The sequence below is a fragment of the Centruroides vittatus genome, unplaced genomic scaffold (assembly GCF_030686945.1).
Source record: "Centruroides vittatus isolate TY-2023 unplaced genomic scaffold, ASM3068694v2 contig_1159, whole genome shotgun sequence".
Lineage (NCBI taxonomy): Eukaryota > Metazoa > Arthropoda > Arachnida > Scorpiones > Buthidae > Centruroides > Centruroides vittatus.
Window position 1 is genome coordinate 1,637,232 of NW_027120745.1, and position 16,800 is coordinate 1,654,031.

The 16,800-nt window shown below is 30.1% G+C and overlaps 1 protein-coding gene across 1 annotated transcript in view; it reads right to left on the bottom strand.

Annotated features, from left to right (window-relative positions):
* The window catches only part of LOC136980588 (rab GDP dissociation inhibitor beta-like), a 52,932-nt gene extending 36,132 nt beyond the window's left edge, over positions 1-16,800 (bottom strand). The window contains exon 1 of the mRNA XM_067276733.1: positions 16,563-16,800. Within this exon, the coding sequence (XP_067132834.1) occupies positions 16,563-16,607 (45 nt within the window). The 5' untranslated portion in view covers positions 16,608-16,800. The remainder of the gene's footprint in view (positions 1-16,562) is intronic.

A 16,800-nucleotide genomic window follows, 5' to 3' on the forward strand; every position in this document is an offset into this window, starting at 1 on the left:
GAACCACAAAACAGCCAACGACTTGAAGCAAAACTTCTAAAAATAACCGACGAACACAATTAAAACTTACAAATTAAAAATGATCTTGACATCAACCCTTTTTTGTAGGCTACGACATCTACAATCATTAAAAATCATTAAAATTCTTCACCACAGCATTCATGCTATATAATCGCATTTAAGCTGAGAGTCCTCTGGTGGATTTCGGGCAGCCTAGAATTATTTACAATACACAAAACAAGGCTACATACAAAAAACTTAAATTTATTATGTACATGAGATATTGCGCAATTGTACAAGTCTAACATAGAAGCAAGAACACGAGCGTCTAGAGCGAGATCCGAATCCAAAGTGAGGTCAAAGGGTTAGGTTGCCAGTTTGTTAAGTTCAGGAGTCCTCCTGGTGGCAACTTTTGGATTTAGGACCAAAGCTGTCGCCACATCACTCCAAATAAATTTCACATTATTAAAAAAAAATTCTGATAAAATTTAAATTGATTATTTTATATATACTTATTCAAAGTAGAATTTCTTGTCAAAAACAATTCTACTGTATCCTAATATTTCCAGACTGAAGCAATGGTATAATGAACAAAATTTTGTTTTCCTTAGTGTTTTGTGATCTTTTAACAGTGCACAAGTAAAAGAAATGAGTGCTATATATGAAATATTGGTAACTAATGAGAACTCAACACTGAAATCCATGAAATGACTATGCACCATCTGACAAGTCATATGAAGAAAATGTAAAAACGTTTCAGGTCTTCTGCAAATGAGATGGAGTTTTGGGAAGAAAATAGTTTCCACTTTCCATTTTTACTTTTCTGCAATTGGGAACAAGGCTTAAGCATTAAGGTAGCTTTTGAGATTTAACTCAAAATTTACAACAGAAATAATAAAGCAAATAAAGGTAGTAGTAAAATAAATAATTCATGTTTTCTCAACTATTCAAATGAAAATAAAAACTTGAAATAGTTCATATAAACTGCAAAATTTGCTTTATTGCTTAAAAAATGTTAAAATAACAAATCAAAAGATCATTTTTCATATGATATTTGAATAGTAGAATGTTTTTCTTTTTAATATTTTAATAGCAAAAATTTAAAAATTTCTTTTTAACTAGGGAAAATTTTTAAACTTATTCTTTATATTAATAACTTTGAACAATATTAATTAGAATAAATGAAGATGTATCTGGCATTAAGAAGAAATGGATAAGGATAAAATCAAGTTGAATTGGTTGGTTTTGGAATTTATGGTGGAAGGGCCTAGGTAGACCAAACAGTATCTGATCTAGACAATTGAGTATTTATATACACTTTTGGGGTGTTTTAATCATCCATAAATTGGAGAAAAATCAGCATTAATTACAAACTTTACAAAAATTTTCATTAAGGGTGCTTAAATGAAGTTGAATTGCGCACACAGTCAAACCCTGTTATTACGTAGTCATTGTATGTGAAATCTGCATTAATGCAAAGTACATTTGTAATCCTTTAAATGAGGATCAGTATTTCAATATTAATGAGTTCGGTTAATGTAATACAAAGCTCATTGCAATCTCACGAATTCAATAATTACTTTATATTGTTAAATACAAATCACTCTGCTTCCAGTTTTCCTGAAGTCATATGAGCCAGAACGATACCATAAACCACATGACCTGGAAACAAATCTCTCAACTTTGATGTCATGATGCATTATGTTACACCATTGATACTCACTACAACTCAATAACACACACTTTTATAGTTGGCATTCTGTACTGTGACAATACTAATTAAAACTTAACATCCACACTGGAAATTAGAAGTTAGGACTGAAATTTTTGATTAAAAAAACTAGTTTTACAAAATTGTTATTTTAATTATTTTAATAATGAAACAACTGAATTACAATATTAAGATACTGTACTACAATACTAAAATACTACAAAATTTAAAAATAAATGTTATCTGCTCCTGCATTCAGTTTGATGGCTAAGTCAACCTGTTATATTCAGTTGGTTTGTTGTTCTACTAACTAACGTCAAAAAACAAGCATTTATTCTTTCTCCAAGCCACTGTAAATCAATAAAATGTATATTTAAAGCAACACAATTTTTAAATATAGCCAAAAAATTTTATCTATTCTTTCATTGTTTTTATATATGTTGCAATTTGATGGTATGACCATTGATTTTTGTTTTGTAAAGTTTGTATTAAGCAAAGTGCCCCTTTGTTTCTTCAACTCTGTATTAACAAGGTTTGACTGTATTTCATTAGAATCAGTTCACTAATTTTGAAATTAAAAATTTTTGTATTAATTTTACATAACTTGTAAAGAAATTAAAATTTGTGCTAAAATATTTTAAATTCATTGTTTGATTTAGTAACAATTTTAAACTTATGAACTTCATATATCATTAAATCAAACTGGATGTAAGATAATTAGATAAGGAAACACACCTTTTTGATTTCCAGCAGTGTTTCCTTATCTAATATGAAGTTTATATTGAGACTGAATTCAAATGTGCTCATTTTAAAGTTAAATGATAGAGTAAATTGAAATAATAAGAAAAGAATTACTTATAAAACAAAATTTTCACATTTTGAATTGAATTTCAACTAAATCTAATACTTATGATAGCACAAACTACGAACAAACAAATTAAATATTGATTTTACCAAAACAAGCATTAAAACATGAACAACATAAACCTAAAGAATTGGTAAGTTAATATGGATAAATATCTTAACATTTAGTGTTATTAGTTCAGACAATTTTTAGTGGCCATTATAAAAATACTATTTGCATTATAAATTTAACTTTTATTTTATGAAATATTTGGAATTTGTTAAGTTTGACTTATAATTTATTATCTTCATCAAATAACTAGATTCAATTTTAATTCTAGGTATTCCAAGAACTTTCTTTAATGCTATTTTCATAGAATCACATACAGTATTAGGCTCTATTTACACACAACAGTGACGTAAGCGTGCAGTGTCCGCTCAGTGCAGAGATTTTTTGCCGGTGGGAAATTTTTGACCTAGTTTTAAACCACCCTGTCCAGACTCGTCCATCATAGTGCTATGCAGTAGCAGTGGCATGACCGTACTATGAAAGTACATTTGATGGGAACAATATTTCCACTGAAGGTAAATTTTGTTTTCCAATGGATGACGAACATTTAATTGAAATCATGCATAACACCCTGCTCTATATGATTTATCTCATTCGAAATACATGGATATTGGGTACAAAATGAATATTTCTCTGTTTTGTTTAATAAAATATGAAATGCATGTTGGGACATTCAAAAATATTCAAAAAATATAGATTCATCATCTCAATTTTTCATAAACTGTATGAAACTCCCATTCTGTTGATATTTTTTGTCCATGCTTGATGTACCCACTTCCGGCACTTTCTTGATTGCATTTCTTTTTCTTCTTCATCCACACATTTACAATCTCCAGACTTAAGATGGCCAAAATTGGTAAAAGAAAATTAAGGTTTAAATAATTAGTTGCATTTGCTAACAGAATGATACAATAGATGTTAAATACTTGTATAATACTGTAATGGGTAAAAAAAATAGACAAAATACAAATAAATGTAAGAATTATTGTTAACTGCAACTTAGTTCATACCACAAGTATTCGAAATTTGAAAATTAAATTAGTTTTCTGCAAAGCTACCCAAGTCCATTTTTTAACTCATTTAACTTAAAATATATGCTGTCCACCTTCAAATTAGTAGTGTCTTGCCCATGTACTGTACATCATTCTTTTCATTTAGAAATTGAGTCATGTCAGTCATCTAATTTTTGAATTGAAATAATGTGACTTCTGGTTTGCATCAAATTCACATATAGTTAATCGGGGCCTCTTGCTCTTAAGCTTTCTATATCTGGTCTCAGCTTTCATCTATCTAACTCTGTTCTCAAGATTAAGGAAGAACAGACTGACGACAGTGGAAATTTATGTCTAATTTTTTCAAATTGCAGCCCAACAATTAAAAACAAATGTCATGTCATGAAGACTGATCCCAACATCTTGACCAAGAAACACTTAAATTATCCACACAATCTAACTTGGAAAAATCAAACACAATCTGCAGATCATGAACAGAAAATTATAGTATTTTGAAAACCTGAAATCAATAAATTTTCAATTTAACTATTAAATTTTATTTTAATAATATAAAATAGCATATGTTTATAATTTATAAAAACAAAATGCCATGAACATATAAAAAAATTTTGATTTCGTTTTTCTCCCCCATTGTTTCAGCCAGCAACAGTCCAAAAACAATCCTCATACATGGAAATGACCTTTTATTGGAGGCTATGCACCCATTTTGACATTTTGTTTTATAAATTGTAAATACTGTCGACCAAATTTTTTTAAACTTTCACTTAATTCTTTTTATGTTTGTTGTGTTATTCTAATTATTTTCTTCCTGCAAGACAACTGAAGTTAATTTTCCAAAACTTCAAATAATTTGTATTTTAACACCTAAACAAAGTTTCTTTAATCTTAGTAAAGTTTGGTATTTAAAGCCATCTCTTTATACAGAGAAATCACAAATTACATTCCAAAACTGGAATATTTTACATAAAACAAACACAAACACAAATTAACCCTGTCTTTAACAGACTTCAGATACAATACATATAATGCAGAATTAAATGAATAAATTAAAATCAAATATGTTGTCTGTTACAAATAGATGAAAACATTAGTAAAAGTATCATTCTGAGTTAATCTGTGCTGGTATTGAGTGTTTATCTTCATTTACAGGTATATTACCGTATTTTACGGACTATAAGACGCTAGGGACTATAAGACGCCCCTTAATTTTTAATCAATTTTAAAAAAAATACCTATAAGATGCTATGGACTAAAAGACGCACCTGAATTTTGGAGGCAATTTTTCGAAGAAAAAAGTGCGTCTTATAGTCCGTAAAATACGGTATACCTGAACATAACGAATAATTATTTCATATTCAAACCTAATGATTTCTTTTGAGTTTTCAAACTATATATATATATATATATACAGGGTGGGCCAGCGAAAACGAAACGGCAGAGTGTTCGTGTTCGTCCAAGCAAAGCGCTCGGACAGGTCGATTTTACTCTCGAGGGGACATCTTTTGCAATAAAGTTTTTGCGATTTTGAATACAACAGACGACAAAAAATTTTAAAAACTCATTTATTTTGTATTAACTAAAAAAGCATTTATTTCGAAAAAAATGATTGTTTAGTTAATATTCAGAATCGCAAAAACTTTATTGCAAAAGATGTCCCCTCGAGAGTAAAATCGACCTGTCCGAGCGCTTTGCTTGGACGAACACGAACACTCTGCCGTTTCGTTTTCGCTGGCCCACCCTGTATATCTTTATTCATCTTTAATGTGACTGACCAAGCCAGTTCTCAATTTGCCAGAAATGGTAAAGTTTGTGGTTAGAATTTATAGATAGCAATACGGAGTTATGAACATTCATTCAATTACAGTCTGTTTTTTTAATGAAACAAAATTGGATACATAACTGATCTGCTGTTGCTTATTGTGAGCCTGATATGATTGGTTTAATGTCACATTAAAGATAAATAAAGATATACAATGGGTGATCGGTTAATGAACATAATCCATTCCAAGACTTTGTTCGCTATCCGAATTGTTCATTAATTGATTATCAATTTACCATAGGTTTTTAAGGAAATTGGATTAATTTGTTCTAAAGACTCCAAAAAAATGAAAAATATAAATAAATGTAGTAAGAAAGTATATATGCGATAATAAAAATACATATACACAGTCTTGCATTTTTATTAGTCCTGTTTTTTCTGTTTGTGGGGGTTAAAGAATATGTCTAATGTCGATTGCTTTTCTCTCTTCAGGATTTTCCAGAAGTAATTAATAGCATTGTAATTGTAGAGATCCCCAAGCCTATTAACTTCAACTTGGTTTGGATGCCATTCTAAGATCATTGTTCTGACATCCTCCCACTTCTTCAAAAGATGTTTAAGAGCAGATATCGGCATTAATCTTCTTTTTCAGAAGAAAACATTTTGCAGAGTTTCTTGGTGTTCTTTATTCAAGAGTTCTTGGTATTCTTCTGTCATCAGATCAGTTTTCATTATAAGCTTTTCAATATTCTTTATTTCTCAGATGTGACTTTTGTTACTCCTTAATCTGAGTCGTCTTGGTTACACTGTATCTTTCTTAGATAAGACTGAACTGCGGCCTACTGTAGAACTGTTTGAGCCATACTGCCCAGCAATATCAGACATCTTCTATCCACTCTATATCTTTGCTATTATACTCTCACCTTTTGAAAATAAAAACCCATGCAAAACTTAAACGAGTGCCTGCCCAACATTCTTGTGAATACTATAAAAAAAATTGTTTGTCAGAAAAATAAAAAACTGAAATTACAAGGGAGAGTTTCAAAGTTCAGAGGAATACTATCCGATCAGTATATACTGGAGTGAGCATCAATATTGACATCTCCTGTGCTCGGAAAAGTTTTAGATTGTTGCCTGAAGACAAGGGAAGACCAATCAGTATTCATTATTTTACATTGCTTCTTCTTGTGTTTGTTCTGTGAGATGTTCATTGTCCAAACATAAATATTTTGTAAAGTGTTCATTATCCAGTGTCTGTGCATAAGAAGATAGCACATTTAACCCATACCTTAAGACAGTGCATAAGAAGATAGCCAACGAACTTAACGTACAGATAGCATACAGAAGATGCCCTATGATTTTCTGTATCCTACGGAATGAAAAAGACTAGATTGCACCAGACTCCCCAGTAACTATTCTATCCCAATCAGGGACATCAGATGGAACGAAGACTTGTTATACATTGGTTCAACCAAGCGTTCCTTAAACACCCGGCGGATATCCAGCACGAAAGATTCACAACAGCCCTTGCGATGTTTGCATCCGATCCCAAGGTCGAGGCGTGATTTGAAAAAGCTACAATCATCGTAAACACCCCCCACCAGGAACATCTCAGGTGGCTAGAAACTATAGCCATCTATAATGCTGGCCGGGTAGCCACGTGCATCAACCGGAAGGAAGAGTTGAGTCTATCTCTGGCCTGGCAATCCCTGTTAGATGCCAACCCATACCTACCTCCTCCAGTGCACGACCATGCATGTCAGGCAGGACCCACTTCAAAGGAATGACACCTGATCCCACTGAATAACATACACTCTGTCCAGGGAATTCCTTAACCAGTTGACCTGAAGAAGAGCAACATGCTTGTTTGAAAACGTTTGTCACCCACGATATACAATATATATGCATTACATGCTGGTTATAGGTTCCAGAGAGTGTAGAAACCAAATACTGTTTTATTTGGAGAACTCTCAAAATATTGATCAAAAAACCAAATGTTTATGCAGCTGTGCTCTATCAAGGTTCCACATTTAAATTTGTTACTAAAACAAACTTCAAACATCAAAACATTATACTTCAATTAAAAAATACCACATAAACCTTTCAGTTTCATATTGATAAGTAAGTAGAATGATTGAATGTAGATTACTTTCCAAATATTTTCACTTTCATTTGCCTATTATTACTTTGATATACAATATTTATCCTAAAAAAACAAATGTTTTTTCATCTTGCATCTGTTTCTTAGAGTGCACTTATTATTAAAAGGCAATTATTTCTATTCTTTGGTAATTAGGTACAAGTATTATGCAAGATCAACTATTAATGAAATAAATAAAGTAATTTTTTCATTCTTGTTTGAATAATGCCATATTCAACACCATTGACTTTAATAAGGCTGGCAAATATTCCTAATTTTTAGCAATATTTGCTAGATATAATCATTCACTTTTTAACAATTTAACATCTTGGTTTATTCGTCCAAAAACCCCTTTTATGTCCTTTGAATCTGATGCTAGACTATCTCAGTAATTCTTGAACTTGGGCAAGCAAGTAAAAAAAAAAAAAAAGAACACCCCACTTTTAAGTGGTTATAAAAGTGACCGTTCACTTTATTTTAACTAGAAGGTTTGATCCCGGGATCCCGATTTTTGGGGTCCCGGGATCTTGACCACTTTTTAGTCCCAAAATTTTTGGGATTAAGTTTTCCTGATTCTGAGATTTTCAGGACTGACATCATTTTAAAAAAGTTGCAAAATAGACTGCATGAAGCAAAACGTTCAGTGCCAGTTCTCTAACAGAATTGCTTGCCTGTCATTTTAATATAAAACTTCTTGTATTTTGAAATAAAATGATAGGGAAGCAGTTTTCACTGGGTTACCTGGTAATATACTTCATTTTTGTATTTTTGAATTTTCACGGGCACCAACCGATTTTCTGACGCAGTCAAGAGCACTTTTGGTTAGCTGTAGAGTTCTAACATAACCCTTCAAAAATTCTAATAAGTCATTCAATAGAGGAATATCATCACCCTTAAGTGAGCACTCCCACCAGCCTCTGGTTGTTGCATCCAATTTAAATTGAATAGTAAACATAAATAATATGCCCGAGAACTCATCTATATTAAAATTTAGAGCTTCTAAGGATCAAATACACTCTGTAGTCGATTAAACAAAATTGTAAAGCTTGTCAGGTGTGTTTATGTTATCTAGTATTGATGTACAGTCCACAGTTCTGTCACATGTGTGTGACAGAGCATATACAGGGTGGGCCAGCAAAAACGAAATGACAGAGTTATCGTGTTCGTCCAAGCAAATCGCTCGGACAGGTCGATTTTATTTTCAAGGGGGACATCTTTTGCCATAAAGTTTTTGCAATTCTGGATACAACAGACAACAAAAAATTTTAAATCTTTATTTTTTATTAACTAAACAAACATAATCGGGAAAAACATAACACAAACTATTAACAAACATAAAAAAATCTTTTAAGCTAGACCACATATGCAAGGAAAAAAAATTAATAATAGTTTTTTTTTAAACTCAACGGTTAATCGTCACAATTGTCGATATTGGTCAGATAACAACCCAAGCATATTTCATGAAGTTCATAGCCAAACTCCGCAAAGGCTAAATGTGTGGGCCGGAATCTTTGGAGATCGACTACTTGGCCCTATTTTCCTAGATGGCAATCAAACAGGAGAAAGTTATTTAGATTTACTTGAAAGTGTTGTACTGTACATTCATTACTTGTTGATATCGTCGAACATGACAACCGATACTTAGAAGACCTCCATACTTTCCAACAAGATGGAGACCCCCTCCATTATGCAAGACCAGTTACAGAGTTTTTGAGCACGGCTTTTTCTGGGCGGACGTAGAAGTCCTTTAGAATGGCCGGCTAGATCTCCAGATCTTAGTCCTCTTAATTTTTTTCTTTGGGGACATTTAAAAAGTAAGATCTATGCAACCAAACCAGGATCTCTCAAAGATTTGCGACAAAGAATTATAGACAAGTGTTGTCAAATAACACCCGAAATTTTCCGAAGTGTAAGAAACTGTTTTGAGTACAATTTGTATTATTGTATGGAGGCTAGTGGTGCTCAATTCGAACATTTATTGAATACTTGATAAAGTAACAAACACAAGAAAGAGTTATTTGAAATAAATGTTTGTTTAGTTAATACAAAATAAATGAGTTTAAAAATTTTTTGTTGTCTGTTGTATTCAGAATTGCAAAAACTTTATTTGAAAAGATGTCCCCCTTGAGAATAAAATCGACCTGTCCGAGCGATTTGCTTGGACGAACACGATAATTCTGCCGTTTCATTTTCGTTGGCCCACCCTGTATGCACCACAGTATATACATATACATATATATGTGCAACAAATTGAGAAGCAGACTTGGTGATAAGACACTGGATGTGTTGTTATTTCTCAGATCATATTTTCCCCAATTCAAATTAGAATGTTCCTACTAGATTAGTTTTCTTTATATTTAAGAAAAATGTGACTGATTATTATTATTTTTAAATACTTTTTGCTATGAAACTTACTTTACTACCTACTTACTAGGTTGTTACATGAAAGTCATCTATTTAGTCAATGTTAAGATACTTTTGTTAATTTTCAACATTTATTTGCATAGTTTGTTACATAAAGGTTTTTTCAATTTATATAAGTTTAAAGATATCTCACTGATGCTTGAAAAAAAAAAATAACTAACATGAAGACGGTGATTTTAACTCTGGTTAGTTTGACTAAGTCTGATTAGTTACAGCGATTAGATTAGTTAGGTGTATACCGTAAAATATGTTGATTTTTGTTTAAATTTTGATTTGTTGATTAAAGAGCTGATTTCTGTAAGATTTTCTTATTTTTTATTAAACCTCAATACTGAAATAATCCTGGGATCAACTAAGTATAATCCCAAAACCCCGGAATTAGAAATAAGAGCCAGGATCGAATTCCCTAATTTCAACATACAAGAGAGCTTATAAAATAAAACCATCCATACTTTTCCAGCAGAAGGTTTATTCAACAAAATAGTTTTTGAATCTTAAGTTAATAGGTTCCAATTCGGTCACTGGATTTTTGAGATAAGTGAGAACACAATAGAATGTACAGTTTTTCAGTTAACAATATGCCTTATCTTCCTCACACTATTACAAGGCATTAGGCCAAATACAATGTTATTCAAACGAAGTAAAATATAATAAATACATTGTTCTCAATTTACAACAGCTAAAACATATATGAAAAATAATTCGAAATTGAAAAAAGCTTCTGCAGAGTTCCCAGATTACTTTATAAAACTGAAATTAGAATGAAGTGAATTAAAAATAAAAAATCAGTTCATATGAAAATTACATTACTTCATCAGTACATTTTTTTTAATAAATAATAAATAAAATAGGTACCTGCAGGTACCCATAATGACAAACTCTTATACCTAAACAGCTTCAGTAATTTATTTTGCTTTGTATGCACTAGATCAGGGATGGGCAACCTGCGGCCCGCATTCATATATTTTGCGGCCCGCGACGCATAAAATGTGAATAAATATATCAATTTCCCAGCTTAAGGAAGTATGCAACAAAAATTCAAACGTTATTTTCTACAACTTATATATGGGAATAGTTTTTCCCACAAAGAATTTATTAAAAATTAAAACAAGAAACCAGCTAACAGACACATCGAAACTAATTTAAAACTAGCAGTGACGAATATTTAACCAAATATGTCCAATATATTACGTTTACATCAGTTCCAGAAGCTGAATTAAGTATACTTATGCTAGTTTATAATTATATATGAATAAATAATTCTGATTTACCAACATTTTATTTCTCTTTCTTTTGGTATGCAGCCCGCATCAGTTCAAAAGTCTTAAAATGCGGCCCTTACATAGAAAAAGGTTGCCCATCCCTGCACTAGATGATTACAACATACTGCATTTAGCATGCAATATAATACATGGTAAAGTTTTCAAAAATTGTGCAAAAGCCTATCACCATTAGTATATAGAAAGAATATGTTAAGTTGAACATATCCTATCTACATACTACTTAACTTTTTTTTAACTACTTAAAGTTTTACAAAATTTAAAAATCATATCTATTCACTAATCTGTTAACAAAGTTATAATTTGAGTTAACTGAAAGAAAACACTGTACACTGTAGTATTGTTAGTTATACAGATCTAATTACTGTAAGTAAATTAAGCCTTTGCATCAGGCTTAAGACAAAATAAAAGAAATTTATTTATTGAAGAGAACATTCATGATCAAACTTGATTGGTACTTTTGCCTATAATTTTTCACCACTGCTAAATTATACAATTATAGAGTTGAGACACAGTGAAAGATTTAAATAATTATATTAAATACTGATCAACAGTATACATCAGAACTAATTTTATGTAGTAAATGAAAATAGAGTGGAAAATTTATTTGCTCACCTTGATATTCAGAAAATCATAACTGACTATTTTATAGTAGAAATATTCAAATTCTTTTCTTTATATTTCTATTTTATAATTAATATCCAAAAAATCCAAGATTTGAATAATTATTTTTCTAGTAGTTTAAGACCATTTAAGATTATAAAAATAATTTCTAAATAATTACTGGATTACATCATGCTATTAGGATATATATCAAGGCAATTATTTTAATTATTCATAAGTAAAAGTAATTTGGCCTAAAGTAGTTTATTAAATTTATGAAGAGATGGCTCTTAATGCCTATCTCTGGGGCAAATATTTACACCTAATTGAAATCTTATTTATTAAATAGTAGCCTTATTACAGCTTGACCAACTAGAATCTCAAGTAGTAAAGAAATATTTGTACTCAAACCAACAGATAAAGGATATCCATGTGTGGATATACACACAGAAGTCAATTTGAGATTCTGTAACAATCATGCAGATGGTGAGATTCCTAGTTTGTAGATAATTAAAGTCTAAAATTTTGTTTATAACTATCTCAATATTAACCCAAGTTTCCAAAGTGAACGCTTCTATGAACTATTAAAAATATATATACAAACAAATGTATATGTGATAAGTTATTTTACAGTTAATCATTGGTTTTTTAAATGTAATAAAATTTTAAAATTTACATCTTCTAGAATGTGTTTTTAATTAATTTTGACTTTATTCAAATTCATTACGTTCTTACGAAAGCTGTCAAGTAGTTTAAATATATACAGCACAAAGATGACCTTTTAAATAAGGTTGAAAACATTTGCAATTAAGTTTTTTTCTGGAACATATGGAGTATTGTGCTGATTTGTTTAGTTTTCCAGTTTATAACATACAAGGGGCATCCAGAAAGTAAAAAAACATTTGTGCATAGGACTGTGTAGGTAAATTATTGCCATCAATTCAAGGTTTAATATGTTCTCTTATGTGTTATCTTAAGATGTGTAGAGTTTCAATAATGGCAGGCTTATTGTTAGTTTTGTCTAGGGTTAAACCAGTTTCTGTTTACATATACTTTTCAAGTCATCCATTCATCCCCAGAAATTCTCAATGGGCTTTATGTCGGGAGATCTTGTTGGCCATGGAAGAAAAATAGTTATTCCTTCTGTGGAAAAACTCGTTGAATGAGATGTATGGCAGAAAGCATTTTCCTGCTGGAAATGCGAGGTTTCACTGAGCCAAATAGAATTAATGAAGTGTACAGCATCATTTAATACATGAAGTTCATTTTGTTGTGTATGTATTGTACACTAGATCAGTTATTTCATAATGTTACAGCTTCCCAGATAATATCAAACCACCATTCAACCAACAGCTGAAGATAGTCTCAGGATCTTTACATGTCTCACCAATAATGCTTATAACAAATCAGGCCCATAAAGAATGAAATTTCATAGTATTTTCACACAAAAAAATGTCTTCATCTTTCTTGGACATTTGTTCTTTAGCCTAGTTTGTTGTAGAAATGAAGATTTTATTTCATGCATATTTCACATTCTTACTGTTCTAATAAATGCTCTTGATAATACAAATAAAATATTGTACAATGCCTCTACAATTCAATGTTACAGCCAAATGACAGATGCAATGAACTGACCTAGGAAGATATACCAATGGTCTGCACTTATAGTACTACTGTAATCATTGTCCTTTATAAAAACATTGTAAAACAGTTTTAGAACATCCAATTAAGATAGCAATCTGCCTTTCTAATTTGCTTTCTTTACTATGATGGTATATTTGTCATATTTCAGGCTCACACACTGAAGTGCTATAATTGTTTATAATAGATCTCTACATTTTTTTTCCAACCTATCACCTTATTCTGAAATGTGTGTAATCCAGAATAGTAAGTAATTTACATAAAAGTTCTTTCACCGTATCTGAATTGTCCTAAAAAGGGTTTTGCTGATGGCCTTATATTTACGAAACAATGCATTTGTTGTAATCACTAATTTCTGCTCTTATATTTTACTTTGCAGTATAAAATTTATTATATATCCCATTCTAGTCATATGAACAATTTTTAGTAGTGTATTTTTACCCAAAATAAGGATGGTTTTATAGTTTAAAATGATAAACCATGCTTATACCTAAAAAGAAAATGTTAAAAACTAGCCACAAATCTTATGTAAATCTCTTACTTTATATGTTCGAAATTGTAATTTGAAAATTTAACAATTAAAATTTGAAGCTTGTAGAAATCAAACTTTATTAAAAAGAAAATATTTAAAATGATAAAAATCTTTTATAAAAGATTAAAATTTTTTAAACCTAAGAGCCTACTAATTATCACATCACTTTATTCAGATAGGCTTGAAGTTGTAAAATAACATATTGCATAGTCACAAAGAATAACTAATAGGATAAAAAGGTCTTTTCTGTCATGTCTCTTCATCATAGTAAGTGAAAGGTGGTAATTCTTGTCCATTATGCAGATCTTTCTACTGAGGGAATTTGGAAGAAGCAAAATAAGCTATGCCAATGAAGATTTATTCAAAAGACTTCATGATTTTCTTAGCATCAGAAGACAGTAATAAAAAAAACATCTAAAGAAGAATTTTTTACATGATCTTTTGTAAATAAGAAATCATACAATCCTATTCATACATATTGTACATCTGAACTTTTGAACAGATGATTTTAATTGATTTCCTATCCAGTTTTGATTCTACATTTGTAGTGTCTTATTTTCTTGTGAACAGTCACACGACAATGATGCTTTAAATATATGAATAAACCAACACAATGATATGATTGTTTCCAAAGTTTCAAAATAGTCATGAATTTTTTTTTTGAGAACTATTGTGAATGGGCTTTTATATTATTCTTTAAAAAAATAATAATTTACCTAAGATATTTTCAATATTTTATATACAGCCACTAATATTTTTTAATCTAATTCTCTTAACTATGTATTGTGAATATGAATTACTCAAATTAGTCACTCAATATTCATACAATAAACAATTGCTTGACTAACATAAGACTGATTCGTTATCAAAACTGGTACTGATATTTATGTTTACTGTGTTTGACTCATCATCTTTTAACAATTGGCCAAACTGCAAAATTCTGGTCAATGGGTTAAAACAATATTTTCTCTATTAATTAATAACACACTAGAATGTTTTGAAAATAATTTTTATAAATATATTAACAGACTTTCTTAATAGCTTGCTTAAAGTTTTTATTCCCACTTTCTTAAATGAATTCTAAAGGAGAAATAGGACCTTTGAGAGCAAAATTAGTTGTTTTTTTAGCATTATTAAATTATTTGATAATCACCTTGATATAGTGCATTTAAATAAATTCAATAAAAAACAGCACACCTCTGAACCTTAAAAGTACAATTCCAGAATAGTTTATTGCAGATATAAGGCAATCTAAGCAAAATGACCAAACCAGGACACTAAAAGTTCTCAACATATTCAAATCATTGCATCAATTTCAAAGACAAACAACAATTATCTTAAGCCCGACAATCTTTAAACCGAAAGGAACAGTCGAATTAAAAAATTTAAATTCTCATTTATGTTTTTTCAAATAATCTTAAGAATGTTTGATTTTCTGCATTCCATTTGAGAATGCTTTAACCCAAAGATGATCTCCTAAATAGATCAAAAACATTTGTGTTTTATCTGCATTAAACTATTCTGGAATTGTACTTTTAAAATTCAGAGGTGTACTGTTTTTTTCCTCTAAATTCAAGTTTAAAGTTTATATTCTATAGTAAAATGTAAATTTTAAACCAATGTTCAGTACATAAAATCTTGCAGCAGACATAAATGTTACGTATCATTCGACTTTAGTTCCGACCTAAATTTTACATTCATTTTGGAGTAAAAGAATCTTCATAACTTGTAAATGGGGGGGGAAATGCTTATTGTACAATTTAACAAAATTTCTTCAAAATCTTTTTAAGAATTACAACCAACTTACTGTTATAAACTTATAACCATCCTTATTGATTTTTCAAGTTATATATTGCTATTTTAACAATACAGTAAATGAAGTCTAAATTTAAAAAAAAAAAAAGACTGCATTCAGAGTATTTTCCCAAACTCCTCCAGTATGAATACCGGTTGCCATATCAACTTACTGGATACATAATCTAATTAAATATACTATTAAAGTGTAATTTTCATAAGAAAACATATAATTTAAATATATAACAACAACATATGTCTCTCTTGGAAAGTATCCTTTACAAAAGTTTCTTTTTCCTCGTGCTAATGCTTCACTCGTATTGAAAATGATTATTTTTCTTTTATCATAAAATAATTTTTTTTGTGATAAATAAGTATAACTCTTATTAAATCAAGATAAACGTTAAAAACACACACAGAGATAAAATCACATAGATAAACGATTTATAATACCAAATATTCATCGTCTTTTATATAATTACTTAATTAACTACAAAAATTAAGTACATTTACATTTCATTATGAAATTTTACATGTTAACATCTTTGACAAGAAATCTTTTAAAATGGCGGATACAATCAAGTATTAGGTTAACCGTAACCAATTTTTACTAATTATTTATTTATAACACATATGTTTTCATAAATAACGTGTTCAATTCTGAGAAAGATGCTTAAGTATAAAGAAAATCGAATTTAATTTATGTAAAATATTATTTATAATGCAAATTTTAACCTAACATTTAGGCTTACCTTAAGACCAGTACCTAAAACAATAGCGTCGTATTCTTCGTCCATGATTTTATTAACGAAAAGATTTTAAAACTCGGATCCGAAATACAACTAATTTTTTCCGATTTTTATCAGTGAACCAGCCACACCGCCAGCGGATGAATGGCTGCTAAAGCCCGTACAAAATGCGACCAATCGCTTCTATCGGAGGTGATGGCACTTTAATTACCGCACTCGACACGAGAGGCGCCGTCAAAAA